General features: G+C 42.9%; 1 protein-coding gene across 12 annotated transcripts in view; it reads left to right on the top strand.

Moving 5' to 3' along the window:
- The window catches only part of PTPRM (protein tyrosine phosphatase receptor type M), a 1,478,792-nt gene that overhangs the window by 1,019,904 nt on the left and 439,250 nt on the right, over positions 1-19,638 (top strand). For 6 of the 12 annotated variants that reach the window (XM_085607017.1, XM_085607013.1, XM_085607012.1 and 3 more), the window contains one exon: positions 5,273-5,302. The exons of 4 other annotated variants lie outside the window; for them this stretch is intronic. In XM_085607017.1, coding sequence (XP_085463143.1) covers positions 5,273-5,302 — 30 coding nt within the window. The remainder of the gene's footprint in view (positions 1-5,272; positions 5,303-19,638) is intronic. 2 more of the 12 variants (XM_085607010.1, XM_085607004.1) reach the window with 1 other exon arrangement.

Genomic DNA, 19,638 nt, shown 5'->3' with positions numbered 1-19,638 from the left:
CAATAGGTCTCGCTTTTGGGACCTTATAAGTATTTAGTTATGCAACTGTTGCATAGCTAAACACTTATAAGGTCCCAAAGGCGAGACCTATTGGCTATGTCAATGCTTGTTTTTTCTTGGCTCCCGCTTGAGGGATCTGCATATAATTTGCCAAAAGAGCCCATAATGGATATACTTCGTTTGTTTAGAAAGTGTTGTACAGAGTTCTTCAAACAGCAACATAGTTACAAAGAAAACAAAAAAAATCCTGTGGCTTTGGAAGCTCCGTCCTAACCATAAACAGAGTGCGGTATTGCGAGGTCGGACTTAATCTCGTAACAATTTCTCATCAAGAAGAATTACCGCACTCTACGATTCTCCAATTAAGCTTTATTCAAAGAACAATTATCACCCCCACCACCAACATTTCAGCCAAGAAATGGCCTTCATCATGGTATCGTGAGTCCTTTGTTTATGTCTTTATATAGTAGTTCCATATTAGCCCATTATGAGGCATTATGGGACTTTGAGTTCTTATATTTAAGTTTACTTCTGGATAAACACACTTAAAGTTACTTAGATGGTCGCTAGAGATCGCCTTTTCTCCTTCGTAGGTATCTGAGCTTGCTGTTGTCAACCATTGGAATTTTAGTTCCTCAGAATTATTCACTCCATCATATAAAGGGATTAGTACCCTTCCTTGTTACAGAATTCATCCTCCTTTGTGAATCACAGTTCTTAATGTTATTATCCTGTAGTGTTAGTCACACTATTAATTGTTACAGTAACATCATCCAGATATTCCTCTTAATGGTTATCATCTATGCACAATATATTTGCTCATGTTGTCATGTGGTACCATTGATAGCAAATGACTGCATATAGTATGCATCATTACATCATTAGTTGATGACCAGTTTGCGTGCAAATTTTCGATTTCACAATGAGGATATTATAAGTGGATATATAATTCTTCATCCCCGTTGAGACCATTCGGAGTCTTGGTTTTAAATCGAATGATTAGGCAGGATTCCAATCTTCTCAGCTTGAGGGTTTGATTTCCTCCTCTTTCATTGGGCGGTACTGTTGCAATGTCAAAGTATTTGATGTTTTGCCAGTTCGTATTGTGTATGGTATGCATATGCTTTGAGATTGCATAATTCATATCTCGATTTGTAATCGCTCTAAGATGTTCCAAGATTCTTTTTTTGAACGGGCAGATTGTACTGCCTATGTATCTAAGTCCACACATGCAAACAATCCTATATACAGTATAGGTAGAGTTACAAGTGATCTGTTTGTTGATCTGGAAAGATCTTCCTCTGAAATCCACCACTTCTTTCATATTTTGGCCCACCTTGCAGGCCTTGCATTTGTCACATCGAACGAAGCCTGTTTGCTGTTTGGTCAGCCAATTAGTGGGTTTGGCTTTGGTGAAATTACTTCTAACAAGTTTGTCTTTAAGAAAAGGTACTTTGCGATATGTCACCATCAGATGTGTTCCTACTTTTTCTCCAATGTCTGGGTCTTTGGATAGAACACTCCAATATTTTTTCAAGAACCGTACCAATTTGTAACTCTCTTTGCTGAATGTTGTAATTAGTCTTATTGGGTTGGTGTTTTTTCCAATTGTTCCTTCTTTGGCCTTATTTGTTAATGTTATTTCACGAGGGATATTCTTCGCTCTTAATCGTCCTTGTCGGACGACATTGGAATTATATCCTCTCTTTAAGAATCTGCTTTCAGTTTCTTTGAAAGTTTCTTCCATGATTGTGTCTTCTAAGCAGTTTCTGCGCATCCTGATGAATTCCCCATAGGGGATGCTTTTTTTCAGTGGGATAGGATGAAAGCTTGAACCGTGTAAGACACTGTGGCCGTTGGTTTTCGATAAATCTTGGTATGAATTTTGTTTTCATTAATGTACACAGATAAGTCCAAAAATTGGATCAGCTCCCTACTCATGTTGTATGTGAATCTAAGGCCTGAATCATTGTTGTTTAAGAGTTCAAAGTACTCTTTAAATTCTTTTTTGCTGCAGTTCCATATAATAAACAAATCGTCTATGTATCTTAGCCATAGTTCGATTTTTGTGGTGTAGATCTCGTTCGCTTAATTCCATGCCTTCGATATTATATATATATATATTTATTTAACACAATGGCCGTTGTCTATTGAAAGGGCATTTTTTGATTTGCTTGTAACTTTTGTACCTATTTACGCATCTGCACCAAATTTTGCACAAGCTTACCATATGCAACTAATATCAGGCATCCCTATTTTCATGCAGTTCTGTGCTGGAGAAATGGGAGTTTCAAAATAGATAGAACGATGAATGGGTTTATGCCAAATTTGGCTTGAACATAGAGCCTAACTCAGAAAGTCTAGTTTTTGTTTGGTGTAAATTCCTTCAGTAGTTTTTTTAGATATAAGCATTTGAAAATGGTGCCAGGTAGGCTTGTATGGGTAAACACTGGTGTATATTTTTACTGTTGAAAAGTCATTTTTTATTTTGCTAAAATGTTGGCAAATTTTGACATGATTTTTGGCAGACACTTAACAACCTAGGCCTTTTTTTGTATGTTCAAATGTGCTCAAATCCCTCAAATGGGTACCCAAAAGTTTATAGTTTGCTAATAAATGTGGCACTGTTTGGTCAAGTCTGCAGATAATTTGAATGTGGCATGTTGAGTTTTGTGCCAATCATTCAAGGGTGGGGAAGGAGCTAAGTTAAACCTGCAGTGCAGTTTATGTTTTAATAACTTAGGCACTCGTTGAATCTGAATGAATTGTGGGAGGCAGTGTGCTGGTGATATCCATGATGATGTGTTCCATAACTGATGAATTTCAAGACTTTTTGCATTTGTGTTTTTACATTAAATATATATATTCCATATCTTGAAGACTCTTTTCTGGTCAGTCATCTCACCTGCATTCACTATTCATGTTTCAAAACTCCCTACTAGTTACACTTAAAGGAAGCGGGAAACATAATATGCAAGATGAAGAAAATACATATATATTATCGACACAAACAATCAAAACACTATTTATCCTTGTATAATAACAAATGCAAATTAGACTTCCTAAAACTGTGAAACGTCCCCCACATGAACCATTGGGGTCTTTAGTTTTCTCGTAACAATCTTTCACATCCCCACACACCTCAACATGCAAAGACATCAAAGCCTACTCTTGACAACGTTCTACAATGTCGTCTCCATACAGAAGTGTTGAGATTTCCAACATCTCACAGTGATGCTGCTTTTCTGCTGACAGTTGCTATGCTGCCTTTAAATTTAGATTACTGATTTTGCTGCTTAAAGGATTTCTTCAGTGTTATTGAGCTAACTACTTTCTAGTTCACATCAAGATAAAAAGAAAAACAATAACTTCTCACCGTTAAAAAAATCGAAATCAAACCAAGCCCATTTTGCCCATATTTTCCATCCTTACAGGTTTTATTATTATTTTCCACTTGTGACATATTTTATTGAACACTGTCTGCCCTTTGCTGGTCAGTGATGTAACTTCTGGATGTGCACAGCTTTGTAAAGTACTATCTCATAACCACCTGATCCTTAGTTTTGTCGGGTGTGAAGCTCCTTCGGAGAGGTTTTCACACGAAAACCTGTTTTAATAGAATGCAACCCATTTCCTTCTTTAGACTTCAAAAATTTGCATTAATTCAGCTTACATCATAAGGAGCCATTCCAATTTCTGGACAAGGGTGGAAGCATCAGCGCAGGTTAAGGATTCTCCAAACTATTGAGCCTGGTCCAGTAAGGCTGACATAAACTCTGTCCATACTCATATATAAATGTTTGTACCTTCTCTAGTCATTCACACATTATATAAAAACTATGCCCCAATGTGAAATCATTAGTAATCTGGTCATTCAGTCTTTTCCAACTCTTCACTGGTTCTATCCCATTGTGCTCACTAAGAGTTGATAATTTCCCTTGTACCAAACATATGACTGGACCAAGCATTCTTTTGTCTTCGCTAAACTGTTCCACTCAGTCTCTCCATTTAATCTATCAGTCACTGTAGATAGTTTGAAGATCCTTTTCTGTTTCTTTTTAATAATAATTCCTCTAACAAAATAATGAAACTATACCATAGTCCATTGTATTTCTCTGAGCCGTGACATAGTTGTTTCATAGTGACATTGTTTGTTTGTGCCTTTTGGTATTGGTTTTAGAATTGCTCTACTGAATGTTGAGATTAGTGAGATAAAGCATAAGAAATGAAAGTCAGCTTGTGTATTGAAGTTTTATATTTCAATATATTAATCTCAAGCATTGTTGCTTCTCTATATAACATAGCATTGAGTGCCTTATTCACTGTTATGGGTGTTGTCACAGGGACCGATTTCTGTAGTGTGACTTGAACCTGCATTTCTAGAATTACATTGTGCTTCTCTCAAAAAGCAACCATTCACATAACAAAAAAGTGGTTTAAATAGTATATTGTGGTTATATCTAACTACACCAGTACAGTGTTCTCAATTCTTATCGTACTTTTTATGTACATATTCATTTCATATAGCAGCTGCATTTGTTCACTGTTTACATAAAATATGGTATAAAAAAGCCAAAATTTGAAAACATATAACGGCTGCTCAGATTTTAAATTGTTAATATTTGGGATGAAATTTGCTGTTTTTTGGCCTTCCTTTCAAAACAAAGTCTACAAAGTATAATGCTTGTACATTTATGCACTGCATTTAAAAGTATGCAGTGCACTTGTTTTGCTTCCTTCAAAATATATAAGGTAGTTAGCTTCATTTGTATGCTGTAGCTTTGTTAAATACTATCAATATGAATAGACTTTGAAACAAGGTCAGGATTCATCTGCTTTTATTCATTTTGTGACTCCATTAAAACCTTTTGATGAGTCTTGTGTCTAGAGAAGAAGCATCATATTAACTTGGGTAGACATTTGTGAAACCCTGCCCACAACATTTAGCACAAAACACATATACACCTGGACTGATCCTGAATGCCCTCATGATACTTCACATACTTTACTATTAATTGAAATGCTGTTCTTTTCCTCTAGAATGTATTTTGTGCACCATGTTCTAGCTGTTGAATGCTGCGTAATCCATCTCACCATGTGTTTTTGATGTTTGGCATGTTACCCCTGTAATGCATGTGTGCTTGTCAGGCCACTGTTAACCTCTCATTCACATCACCAGGTCTATTCATCTTGATTTTTCATGCATTAATATTTGGCTTTTCTTTCCTTCCATTTCATTTTTCCCACCACTGCCTAAATCCTTCCATGGCAGAAGAAGCTCTCACTCCTACACTTATTATCTGTAAGTAACCTTTTTGTGCCTCGCCATTGACATGCTGTCAGCCATGTTTTCCATGCATGAGTAGTGAATGCTAATCATCTGAATTCCTTAGCAGACTGAAATTATGATTGTACAACAGGATGGCATCTCAGTATCATTTCAGCTAGACATTTTCATATTATAGTTGTTTTAAAATGTTAATTGTGTATGTTGTAACTTATTACCTATGCATTTTTAAATATTATTAAAACAAATGTAAATATCTTCAATGAGATTGCCTAAAGGCCAGTCATTCAGAAATACATTTCTACAGAGACCAGTGTGTTTTTTCACAGGCAAGGCTTTTCTCTCTACTGTGTCAAAGCAGAATGCTTGGGCCATAAATGTAAGATTACTTTTGTGGTGATGCCACTTTCTAAAAAGCAATGCGTGATAACAGGGAGCTATGACAAGGCTATTCACAGAACTGCAGTACATTTTGGAAGGAGCGTTTCCACACAATGAATAAATGTTAGTGCCGCAGCAAACCTGTTGATGAGTATAATTGGTGATACTTGCAAATGTACATATATTTGGTATGTGACGTTACTTCGCAGGTTTTATATCAGGGGCATTACATCACAGGTGATACATTGTGAGTGGTTATATTGCAAGTATCGCACGTTTTCAGTCCTTACCTTCATAGGCAAGTTACTTCTTTAGCTACTTAAGGAACCTAACATTAAATATACATCTGTGTATATATATATATTCCAACATGTGTGTATATATACATATTACCTGCTGGTGGTCATCAGTAGAACCTAGTTTCCAAAGGAAGAGCATTTTTTATACTTTGTCAATAATTTTGGCATAGCTTGATGAATCCTGGCGAAATGTTCAAACCTACTTTGCCAGTCACTTCAGCTTTAAATTTTCAGGGTGATCCATCAAGTGCGGGGGGGGGGGGGGGGGCGAGAAAAAGGGTGATCCATCAAGGGGGCGTCCCTAAACACATTTTTTCCATGTTCATTTCCATAGTAACTTTAGACACTGCTACAGCCCGAACTGCAGAATGGAATTAAACCAAATTTAGCAGAAAGGTAGATGTTGGTCCAGGGAAGGGCCTTTTTGTGATCTGGAGTAAATCAGTTCAGTAGCTGCGGAGTTATTAAAATACATTTTCAATTGTATATATACGGACGCGGAGGATCCGCGACCCCTCCCGATCTCGTGCTGAGATCTGATTGGCTGCCAACACTTCAAACCAGGAAATGTTGGCAGCTATCTTGGGACTTGGCTTGAGCCGAGTCCCAGAAAAAAACCTACATATAAAAAAGGGGTCGGGTAGGAGTGCCCTGACCCCCTACACCTCTTGTGGGGGGGTCCAACAGGGACACCGCAGGGACTAAAAAGTATTTTTTTTGTTTAATTCTTGGCGGGAGCCACATTGGATTTACGGCTCCTGCCCAAAAAAAAAAAGCACATACTCCCTCGCTTCTTTACTGATACTCGCTGTGGTGGGCCAGGTCCCGGGGGCATGTGGAAAATAAAGGAAGGGAGGCTCAGGGGCCCCCCTCTTGGGGCTTATAGATGCATTGGGGACCACCACTTCCCTGTGGCTTATGCAGAATTAAGGGGGGGGGCTCTCAGACCCCCTCAGGCCCAGGGGACCACCACCACCCGGGGCTTTTAAATTTGTCATTAGGGGGCCTCAGGGAACCTCCGGAACCACTACCTCCACATGGCCAACTTCTTTTTTTTTTTTTTTAAATGGGAGCGGGTCATTTTCTGTCCTGGGGCCCACCACATACCCTACAACAGAACAGAAAGGGGGCCCCTGCCCCCCTCCTGGACTGGACTGCCACCCCCCTGGGCCGGCATCTGCCATGTCTCGGTGTGCCCACCCCTGGGATATAGTTGTTTGCTGTGGATTGGCAGGAACTTTACCGCTCCCACCAAGCCACAGCAAACTCTCTGCTTCCCACAAGCAAGAGCTCAGAATGTCTCTTGCTTGCTGGAGGCAGAGAAGAATTGCTTTGAGACACAGGAAGCTGCATGTTTAGCAGCTCCCTGTGTCTGAAAGCAATGCCAAGTCCCGCAATCTTCCCCACATTCCTAGTGGAGAGTGGGTGCCCTGGGGGCACCCACACAACGATGGCAAGCCACAGACTGATGGCCAGGCCCCGGGGCTCAATTCGGCCCAGAGAGGAGGCCATGCTGCCCCACTTATAAATAGCCGGGCCCCGGGATACGGGGTCTCTGTGGCCAAAATCTGCCTGGGGAGGGGGACTGCACTGCACCCCTTGCCTACTAGTAGTAAAAAAAAATGTAAATGCTGGAGGATGGGGTCCCTGAGGCCGATGTCCGCCTAGGGAGGAGGACCGTGTGGCCCCCTCCCCTATTTCAAGCAGGCCGGGCCCCTGGTGATGGGGTCCCCGTGGCAGAAATTGTCCTAGGGAGGGGAACCGTACAGCCTCCCTCTTCTATATGAATTCTTTTTAATAGGCCGGCCCAGGGTGATGGGATCCCCGGGGCCGAAATCAGCTGGGAGTGGGGGGGGGGGGGGCACTCAGTCCCCCCTTCTTTACTGCAAGTAGGCCAAGCCCTGGGGGATGTGGTCCCTGGGGCCAAAATAGGTCTCGGATGGGGGCCACGCGGCACCCCTTCACCATTGCAAAAAGACCTGGCCCCGGGGATGGTGTGCCCGGGCCGGGATTACCCCAGGTATGGGGGGCCACACGGTCCCCCTCCCCTAATAAAAGAAAAACGTTTTTTTTTAAAAAAAGGCTGTCTTGAGGAAGAAATCGGAGGCCCGCCCCCTTTCTTAACCACTCTGCAAAGAGGCCTCCTGGTGCACAACATGTTGGAGTTCCCCTCTGCTGGTGAGGGCCCTTGGGGGCTAACAACACCTCCTCTTACCTTCAGGAAGTCCCATACAGTGGGATTGCTGTGAGATCATGGAAGGCCTGGCCCCTTTCACTACTAATAGACACTACAAGACCTGGAGATATCAAGCACTATATCACAATACATGGGATTGGGAGAGGGGCAATATAAACAATTATTATACCCTCAGAAGTAGTTCATGTCATGAACTATCAATACCAACCCAAGTGCTTCCAAATTTAACATTTAAAACAACCCGTCATGTGCAGAACAATCCAACAAAAGCATAAGTCAGAAAAAATGTGTGAAGAATGAGAAAGCATCTCACGTGCGCAACACCAGAGGAGCTGCTGGCTGGTACTCGCCAGTGTGCTCACGAGTTTCTCATCATCGATGACTTTCTCATGAAAAGAGTGTAAAAGGAATTGTGTAAAAGAATTTATACACCAAGGGAGGTATATTAGGCAGCCCAAAAAACCAAAAGAAAAATTCTCGGAAAAAGAAAGACCCGTGTGGTCTTACAAATAAGATTAGGTGTGACCCACGTCTGTATTCTGACCCGTTTTATTCCACTCTGTGAGTCACCCCAAGGTTAAAAACACGGTCATGTTCAAAAACCACATTTATGAATGGCCAACATGTTTCATTGCCTACTTAACTTGGCGGCAAATTCATCAGGGCATCAAGGGACTGCAATCACCTCCCTGGAATAAATCTGTTGACAAACAGAAATCGCTGCGTGTATGCAGAGAACATAAAAAGCACATGTCAGATTGACAACAACATGAAGGAACCACAATGTACCCCCCTACAAACCGACATGACACATCATTTCACAGGGAACATTACCTCGTGAAAGCCAAGGGCCCATATACCAGCTCTCACGGAGTCAGTGTATTAAATGAGCACTGTCTGTTGCTCTATTGGTCCTAATGCCCACACACATCCGTTATTTTGTGGTGCTTAGACCGTCATCTGTCGAGACAAATCAAATGCTTTAGGCGATGCCCCTATCTCAACGCTCATGCAAACTTGTTAATGACACTGAGTTTTGTCTTTGAATAGAACCTATCACTACCCAGTACCATGTTCATAAAAGATGATTGTCAAGCATCTAATTCACCCCACCATCCTTGATATTCCAGTTAGCCCATAACTAATAGTCGGCAAATTGAGACAAAGGTTCCAGTACAGAGGAAATCCCCGACACTATCGGGCGTCCTGGAGGGGGCCGTTGTGCCTTATGGATTTTCGGCAAGATATAAAATGCCGGAATCCTGGGCTTGCTGTTAACTAGGAAGTCAGCTTCCTTGGTGGTAATCCAATTTCTTTCTCTCGCATGTCCCACCATAGTGGTGATGGTATTCAACAATTCAGCGGTGGGATCTCTGATCAACGGTTGATAGTTCTTTCTATCATCCAAAAGCCTTCGGACCTCTCTCTCATAGTCAGCAGTATTCATTAGGACGATAGCCCCACCCTTATCGGCCGATTTAATCGTAAGGGCTGAATTCTTTTGCAACGATGTCAATGCATGCCAATCGTTCTTGGTCATGTTGCTGAATACATTTCTTTGTTCTGTCTCCTCAAGCAACCTAATCTCATCAAGAACCTTTCTTTCGAAGGCAAGAACTTCAGGGCCTACTGTGTGACTCGGGGGGCAAAAATGAGAGGGACGGTGTAGATTAGTGGTAAACAGTGATGGAGGTTCTGAGTCCTTCAGTGCGAAAAACTTTTTTAATTTGATCTTCCTCATTGCCTCATGTACTTCCATTCTACATTTGAAAGGGTCATGTCTGGGAGTTGGAACATACCCCAAGCCTTTATTGAGCACTCTCAGTTCATCATTTGAAAGTTGGTAATCGGACAAATTAACCACAATATTGTTTACGTGGGCATTCTGCCCCTGCTCCTGGTTACGCGGGGGGAGAATGACTGCCATGTCTGGGACTGATTCTGACGTCCTCGACCTCGACCTCTCAACCCGCCCCCTCTGTTTCCTCTCTGGCTCTGGACTAAAAAAGAGCGTAAAAGGCCACCCAGGTCCTGATTGGATTGAACCTGTGGGTTGAATCTCACTCCCCTTTGTTCCGGACCAGATGTCCCCTCTTCTTCCTCACTCGAGGTATTGTCGAATGTCCAGTTCTGGGGAGTGCGCCTAGCTTGTACTCGGCCTCCCCTCTGGGGCCTGTTCTGTGGTGCCTGATCAAGTTGGCCTGAATGATCAAATAGAGTGGAACAAGATTTCTAGACGATGAAAACTGGGGTTATTGTTGTAGGTCCTGTAATTTGGTGGATATACTCGTGGTATGTACTGTGTGCCAGTTCTTGGTAAAAACATCCGTCCCCCATGTGTCTTGACAGATTCTTGACACAGCTTTTGGGATCATGATATTCACCAATGAGTATTGTTTGGCAAAACAAATAGGAAACTTTCTATTTTTCCACCTCCAACTCCTCGATAAAAGTTTCTTAATAAAGAATTTAAAAATGATTCTATTTTTGAACGCCTCCTATTGTAAACATACTGTTGCTAGGGTAAATACTAATGCACTGCTGTTGCATTGAATGTGAATTCTGGCCACTATAAGATGGCCGCCGTGATGGACGCTTATACGTAATGATCCGGGTCACCAGCCCGAACCCGGAAGTATTAATGTTGAGCTGCCGGCTTAAATAGCGGCCGCACAAGCCCCGGATTGTTCCGGGAATGAGTTACCGAGTGAGCTCTTCTACCGTACGGTGAGTTGGGGTTGGCCAGCATTAATATCGTTGGCGGGACGAGAACGCGCAGCGAAAGCAATAGAGCAGTGGTGTGTTTAGTTAATTGGGACAACATGGGTGAACTTAGGTAAAGAGAGTCTCCCAACCACACGGTGATCCTTGGCAAACATCTTTTTACAAGCGGAGGCACATTGGGAAGTTTGTGTCAGAGAGTTTGCGAACCATCATTTTGATAAAGTACTATTAGTTATGGGCTAACTGGAATATCAAGGATGGTGGGGTGAATTAGATGCTTGACAATCATCTTTTATGAACATGGTACTGGGTAGTGATAGGTTCTATTCAAAGACAAAACTCAGTGTCATTAACAAGTTTGCATGAGCGTTGAGATAGGGGCATCGCCTAAAGCATTTGATTTGTCTCGACAGATGACGGTCTAAGCACCACAAAATAACGGATGTGTGTGGGCATTAGGACCAATAGAGCAACAGACAGTGCTCATTTAATACACTGACTCCGTGAGAGCTGGTATATGGGCCCTTGGCTTTCACGAGGTAATGTTCCCTGTGAAATGATGTGTCATGTCGGTTTGTAGGGGGGTACATTGTGGTTCCTTCATGTTGTTGTCAATCTGACATGTGCTTTTTATGTTCTCTGCATACACGCAGCGATTTCTGTTTGTCAACAGATTTATTCCAGGGAGGTGATTGCAGTCCCTTGATGCCCTGATGAATTTGCCGCCAAGTTAAGTAGGCAATGAAACATGTTGGCCATTCATAAATGTGGTTTTTGAACATGACCGTGTTTTTAACCTTGGGGTGACTCACAGAGTGGAATAAAACGGGTCAGAATACAGACGTGGGTCACACCTAATCTTATTTGTAAGACCACACGGGTCTTTCTTTTTCCGAGAATTTTTCTTTTGGTTTTTTGGGCTGCCTAATATACCTCCCTTGGTGTATAAATTCTTTTACACAATTCCTTTTACACTCTTTTCATGAGAAAGTCATCGATGATGAGAAACTCGTGAGCACACTGGCGAGTACCAGCCAGCAGCTCCTCTGGTGTTGCGCACGTGAGATGCTTTCTCATTCTTCACACATTTTTTCTGACTTATGCTTTTGTTGGATTGTTCTGCACATGACGGGTTGTTTTAAATGTTAAATTTGGAAGCACTTGGGTTGGTATTGATAGTTCATGACATGAACTACTTCTGAGGGTATAATAATTGTTTATATTGCCCCTCTCCCAATCCCATGTATTGTGATATAGTGCTTGATATCTCCAGGTCTTGTAGTGTCTATTATTGATTGAGTGGAGGGTGGCCTGGGTGATTTTCCCTCTTAAACTCCTCTTTTGAGTATACCCTTTCACTACTACTCTGAAAACGAGCCTCCTGGCACACTATTAGTTGGGGAATGAAGTGCCCTTGGCTACCAAGGGTCCTTGGTGGCCAACCACCCCTCCTGTTACCTCCAGTAAGTCCCACACAGCGGGATAGCTGAGAGGTCATCGGAGGCCCTTCCCCTTTCTCCACCACTCTGCATACGCGCCTTCTGCCACACTACTGGTTGGTGGATAAAGTCCCCTTGGATGCTGAGGGTCCTTGGGGGCCAAGAGCCCCTCCTACATCCATTAAGTCCTACAGTGGGATTACTGAGAGCTGGTCAGATGCCCCGCCCCCTTTCACCACATATCTGCAAGCATGCCTCCTGATGCATGACTAGTTGGGGGATGAACTCCCCTTTGCTCCTAAGGGTCCTTGGGGGCCAACAACCCCTCCTGTTACCTCCAGTAATTCCCACACAGCAGGAGCAGGAATGCTGAGAGGTCATTGAAGCCCGCTCCATTTCTCCACCATTCTGCAAATACACCTCTAGCCGCACTACTTGTTGGGGGATGAAGTCCCCATGGATGCTGAGGGTCCTTGGGGGCTAAGAACCCCCATGTTACCTGCAGAAAGTCTCACATAGTAGGATTGCTATGAGCTGGTCTGAGGCCCCACCCCGTTTCTCCACCACTCTGCAAACGCGACTACTGGTTAAAAAAAGCATAGACATTTGCTTAATAAAAACAGAGGATACAGGGTCAATATAGTTAGGAAATAGAATTTTAAAAACCTTAGAAATTCACTTAAAAAACAAAGGTTACTGGGGCGTTATAATTATGAAATAAGGTTAAAAAAAATCACTGGAATAAATCAATGGTTTCAGGGACGTTCTAGTTCAAATGTAAATATCAATTATTTCTGATTGTGGATTACTTTTAATATATATAAAAAGCTTAAGTGTTAAGGGGTGGGTACGCTCTTTTTGGGTTCAGTGAAGGGTGTCATTAAGAGGGTAGTAAGGGTGTTGTAACCGTCAAGGAATGGTAGCATTAAAGGGTAGAAAGTTGTTTAGGGTTGAGGAAAGGGAAGCGGTAGTAAGTTTTTTAAGATTCAGGACATGATAGCCTTAAGGGGTAGTAAGGGGTTTCTAGGATAGCATTAAAGGGCAATAAGTGTTTGTGTTCAAGGATGGATAGAGTTACCAGGGGGTTTTTGGGTTCAGGACGGGTAGCTCTAAGGGGATTTAGGCTTCACAAAATGGAGAGTGGTAAGGATTTTTTTGGGTTTAGAGAAGTGTAGTATCAAGAGGTATTAATGAAAATAGTGTGTGTGTGTGTGTGTGTGTGTGTATATATATATATATATATATATATATCTTACCCATGAAGTAAAGACTTGCAAAGTAACAACTGACAATCACTTTTTTTATTGTATGTATTTATTTTATATTGCATGCACTTAACACTACTGGTGTGGGGCCTTTGCTTCAAATCTAGCATATTTGTTTGAGCATGATATGGAGGTGTGTGACCTGCCACTTAGTATTCCAGTGCTCTTTGCATGGTTGCACATAGAAGTTGGCTTTGACACATGAAGCAATATGTAAATTAAGATCATGTAGTGTAATACCGTGTTTGCATATGCCTAAGAGGCTATAAAGTGCAGTAGCTTACTTACCCGCTATCTACAAATGTGTGCGTCTTTGGTATATGCCCAACAGCACAGTGAAGAACTCTTGATTGATGAAAGCTATAGTTTTTGTAGATTTGAACGTTCATAATACTCTATGAAATGGCCCTGGCACTATTGTGTGTTGATCTTTTCTATCTTGGAACGGAATGTGTGGCGTGCTCTATGTCTTAAGATCAAACAAGTTACCATCAATGAAATGCATTACTGGCCCATAAGAAACAGGGGAAGTGGTAAGGATTCTCTATCTGGAAGAGTTGGTATGGTTATACAGAGTCAAATTTGGAGAGAAATAACTTGTAACCAACATCAGTGTTTCAGTATAAATAGGAATTGTTATTTTATTTTTTAACTTCTTAAGCCTCCTACAGCAGTTGCTTTTTTGTGTAGATGAATCAAACTGGCTGTTCATATCTTGATATTTGTTCATAGTTATGCCCATTTCCTTTTCTGAGTTTATATAATCCATCCATTCCCCACACCTTTGCATGCTTCTCTTTTAAGTAAGGATCTAAGAGTACAACTTTTTATGTATCTAAGTCATCTTATGCATTTGTTTTTGCATATCTACTGCCCGCTCCAGCGTTCTTTCATTGACTATTTTGAGAACTACACTATTTTGATTGCCTTCTCTACATAATGTGTGAATATGTGTAACAATCCCAGTCACAGTACTGATCCCTGCCGTACACATTTTCCTAGTGATAATCTTTTCTGTTTACCATTGGACCTTGGTTAATTACAACACATCGGATGTGTATGATGTGTACTTGATGACATGTACAGAACTGTATTCTCTACTAAGGTCAAAGCATGTAATGTTAAATGTATTTTATTTGGGCCATGGTGTTTTATTGAACAAAGTAATCGGGTAGAGCTGACATGATTTTTACAAACTTGTATTGGCTCTTCTTTAATACGTCAGTTTGCATATATGTACCCTTATTGTTGTTATGCTTTTCAAGATATTGTAGTAGTCGTATGAGTATCAGTAAAATGGCATGTGGAAAAGGCTAAAATGATGCATAGCTGTGATAGACAGAACAGAGCTCTGCAATGGCAGTGTTGAACCTTATTGCCTCTTATGTGCTTTTCTGGGTTAGGTTGAAAAGGCTATTTTCTACAAAGTGAAGCTAACAGTGGGAATTTGATTGATATTGTAATGCTTAGGTTTTGTTTACACTTCAAGAATAAACTGATGAATCAACAGTGATGTTCGTTAGTGGATTTATGCAATTCCGTGGCTTCAACTGTTTCTATCTAAAATGATAATACCAGAGACTGTGCCTCAGAATTTGCATTTTTTTGCTCCATAATTTAGATAACCTTGTCACATAAAGTGATCTTTCTTTCCACATAATCCTAGTAGCCCCAATGGTGATAAACCTCTGCTGAGTGGTTTGGGGGATCTGTCTTTATGATGATGAAAACCATACTTCCCATGACTGTTTTACCCATTTCACAGTTCCCTGTGAAATATGGGTATTTATGCCACTGCAGTTTATGCAATAAAAATACCCAGACATATTTTATATATATATATATATATATATATATATATATATTACCTACTGGCGGTCGCCAGTAGGTAGTTATAGTTAGGACCACGTTTCCATAGGAAAACCTCAACATTCTATTTTGAATAACTTTGGCGCCGGTCGACGAATCCTCGCGAATTTCTCAAAATAGGTGGGGCGCTACGCTCCGCTCCTACCCTGAAAGTCTCGGGGGGATCCGTCAAGCGGGGGCTGAGATAAAAGGGGGGTCCCAAAACGCGTTTTTCCCATGCATTTTTCCATAGGACCTTTAGAACGAGCTACAGCCCGAACGGCTGAACAGAATTACTCAAAATTTGGCAGAGAGGTAGTCCCTAGGTCAAGGATGTGCCTTTTGTAGGTTTGGTGTAAATCTGTTCAGTAGATTCTGAGAAAATAGCCTTTAAATCAATATATATATCTGAGCCCGCTTACGGTACGCTTACCGTACGCTTACGGTAAGCGTACGGTGGCGTGCGCGAGCGCGATTCTGATTGGCTCTTAGATCTTAGTAAACATTCGAATCGGCCGAAACCAGGAAGCGGCGGCCGCCATTTTGTGTATTTCACTCTGAAAAAAAAGAGTGAAAACAAGGAAAGGGGGCAATGAGGAGAGTTACAGACCCCCTAACATTTGTAAGGGGGTCAAAGAAGGACAGAAAAGTACAAAGAAAACATTTATTGATTTTAAAAAAAATCACGGGGTACGCGTACGGTAAGCTTACGGTAAGCGTACGGTAGGAAAAAAAAAAAAAAAAAATGAAAATCAGATTTAAGTGTTTAGATATTAGGGGGCTCTAAAAAGAGCCGTTGTGTTTATGAAATGATTTTTTAGTGGTACCTACAAGTAAGTACCGATGCAGAGTCTAAGGTTCAAGAGGAAGACTCTGTTCCCTTCATCATTGAAGTGCACACCATCTCCTCTATAAATGTCTTGCATGTCATAACGCAAGTTGTTGTGGTAAATGGCACCCATACCATAGTCACGGAGGAAAGCAGAAACAGATTTGTTGACGTGCTTTCTTGCTTTGTCATCGCACCGCGTGCCCACCGTGCGTGCACGGCACTAACTGCGTAAAGTGGGCGCGCGGTGCGCGAAGCGCACCGCGTGCTCACTGTGCGCGCACGGTGCGCGAAGCACACCGTGCGCGCACGGAACGAACTGCGTTAAGTGGGCGCGCACGCCACGAATGGCGTAAAGTAACTTAGCATTTAAAAAACCTTGCAAATTCACTGAAAAAACCATAGGTTTCACACACGTTATAGTTAGCGGAAATTTTACTGATAAAAAACCAATGAAATTCCCCCGTTATAGTTAGTGCAGGCAACTATAACTCACGCGACCGCAATCTTCTGCTGATGACATATGTGTCTTTAGGAAAAAAAAATATTTGTAATATATGTATAGCTAAAAATGTATGGAAGAAGACACGGGCAAATAAGTGTCTAAATACAGTATTAGCATCAGCAGAGGATTGCGGTCGCGTGAGTTATAGTTGCCTGCACTAACTATAACGGGGGAATTTCATTGGTTTTTTTATCAGTAAAATTTCCGCTAACTATAACATGTGTGAAACCTATGGTTTTTTCAGTGAATATATATATATATATATATATATATATATATATATATATATATATATTTATATATATATATGAATCCTTTCCCTTCCTCAATGGCATTCTGCTGACACAAGACAGTTTTTCCGTGCACTTTATCTTCAAAGAGCATGCCTCTGTGGGCAATGGTCTGTGGGCAATGGCCGTACGCACAGCCTTCTGGTTCTCGTAGTGCCCGAATGTAATCTTAAGTGAGTCCGTCTCTATATATATATATATATATATTCCATATGCAAGAACCCGACACTTGGAGGCCCACTCACAGCGTGTTTTCAATTTTTATTCTGCTAGGCGGCATTCGTCAACAGCACGGTAGGTACAGCCAAAATTCAGCCATCATTTTCCCAACATGTTTCGGGCTTCTTTACGCCCTTGCTCACGGGATGGCAAATGAGGAGAAGCAGCTGGCAGTTCTTACTTGTATGGTGAAGTCCCGCCCTGTGGGCGTGTGCACTCGCTGCACTCTGGTAATGGAAGTCTTTAGCGAGTTTGTCAACCTGTAGTAGGTGCCATCATAGTTCTCCTAGTAGTGCTTGCTAGACCACAGTGGGTTGTTGTATCCGCTCGATACCGCTGCTATGCCACTTCATCCCCTGGCAGAACACCACGTTGTTCCATGTCGCTCCGCACACGTGGCGATGCTGGACCCGCTTCGATCTGCGGGGAGGGACTCTCCGCGGCCTGGGCAGGCCGCTAAATATTCCATATGCAAGAACCCGACACTTGGAGGCCCACTCACAGCGTGTTTTCAATTTTTATTCTGCTAGGCGGCATTCGTCAACAGCACGGTAGGTACAGCCAAAATTCAGCCATCATTTTCCCAACATGTTTCGGGCTTCTTTACGCCCTTGCTCACGGGATGGCAAATGAGGAGAAGCAGCTGGCAGTTCTTACTTGTATGGTGAAGTCCCGCCCTGTGGGCGTGTGCACTCGCTGCACTCTGGTAATGGAAGTCTTTAGCGAGTTTGTCAACCTGTAGTAGGTGCCATCATAGTTCTCCTAGTAGTGCTTGCTAGACCACAGTGGGTTGTTGTATCCGCTCGATACCGCTGCTATGCCACTTCATCCCCTGGCAGAACACCACGTTGTTCCATGTCGCTCCGCACACGTGGCGATGCTGGACCCGCTTCGATCTGCGGGGAGGGACTCTCCGCGGCCTGGGCAGGCCGCTAAATATTCCATATGCAAGAACCCGACACTTGGAGGCCCACTCACAGCGTGTTTTCAATTTTTATTCTGCTAGGCGGCATTCGTCAACAGCACGGTAGGTACAGCCAAAATTCAGCCATCATTTTCCCAACATGTTTCGGGCTTCTTTACGCCCTTGCTCACGGGATGGCAAATGAGGAGAAGCAGCTGGCAGTTCTTACTTGTATGGTGAAGTCCCGCCCTGTGGGCGTGTGCACTCGCTGCACTCTGGTAATGGAAGTCTTTAGCGAGTTTGTCAACCTGTAGTAGGTGCCATCATAGTTCTCCTAGTAGTGCTTGCTAGACCACAGTGGGTTGTTGTATCCGCTCGATACCGCTGCTATGCCACTTCATCCCCTGGCAGAACACCACGTTGTTCCATGTCGCTCCGCACACGTGGCGATGCTGGACCCGCTTCGATCTGCGGGGAGGGACTCTCCGCGGCCTGGGCAGGCCGCTAAATATTCCATATGCAAGAACCCGACACTTGGAGGCCCACTCACAGCGTGTTTTCAATTTTTATTCTGCTAGGCGGCATTCGTCAACAGCACGGTAGGTACAGCCAAAATTCAGCCATCATTTTCCCAACATGTTTCGGGCTTCTTTACGCCCTTGCTCACGGGATGGCAAATGAGGAGAAGCAGCTGGCAGTTCTTACTTGTATGGTGAAGTCCCGCCCTGTGGGCGTGTGCACTCGCTGCACTCTGGTAATGGAAGTCTTTAGCGAGTTTGTCAACCTGTAGTAGGTGCCATCATAGTTCTCCTAGTAGTGCTTGCTAGACCACAGTGGGTTGTTGTATCCGCTCGATACCGCTGCTATGCCACTTCATCCCCTGGCAGAACACCACGTTGTTCCATGTCGCTCCGCACACGTGGCGATGCTGGACCCGCTTCGATCTGCGGGGAGGGACTCTCCGCGGCCTGGGCAGGCCGCTAAATATTCCATATGCAAGAACCCGACACTTGGAGGCCCACTCACAGCGTGTTTTCAATTTTTATTCTGCTAGGCGGCATTCGTCAACAGCACGGTAGGTACAGCCAAAATTCAGCCATCATTTTCCCAACATGTTTCGGGCTTCTTTACGCCCTTGCTCACGGGATGGCAAATGAGGAGAAGCAGCTGGCAGTTCTTACTTGTATGGTGAAGTCCCGCCCTGTGGGCGTGTGCACTCGCTGCACTCTGGTAATGGAAGTCTTTAGCGAGTTTGTCAACCTGTAGTAGGTGCCATCATAGTTCTCCTAGTAGTGCTTGCTAGACCACAGTGGGTTGTTGTATCCGCTCGATACCGCTGCTATGCCACTTCATCCCCTGGCAGAACACCACGTTGTTCCATGTCGCTCCGCACACGTGGCGATGCTGGACCCGCTTCGATCTGCGGGGAGGGACTCTCCGCGGCCGGGGCA

Source organism: Triturus cristatus, chromosome 5_2 (genome assembly GCF_964204655.1).
Source record: "Triturus cristatus chromosome 5_2, aTriCri1.1, whole genome shotgun sequence".
In the NCBI taxonomy this organism is placed as follows: domain Eukaryota; kingdom Metazoa; phylum Chordata; class Amphibia; order Caudata; family Salamandridae; genus Triturus; species Triturus cristatus.
This window is presented reverse-complemented; position numbering and strand designations above follow the sequence as displayed.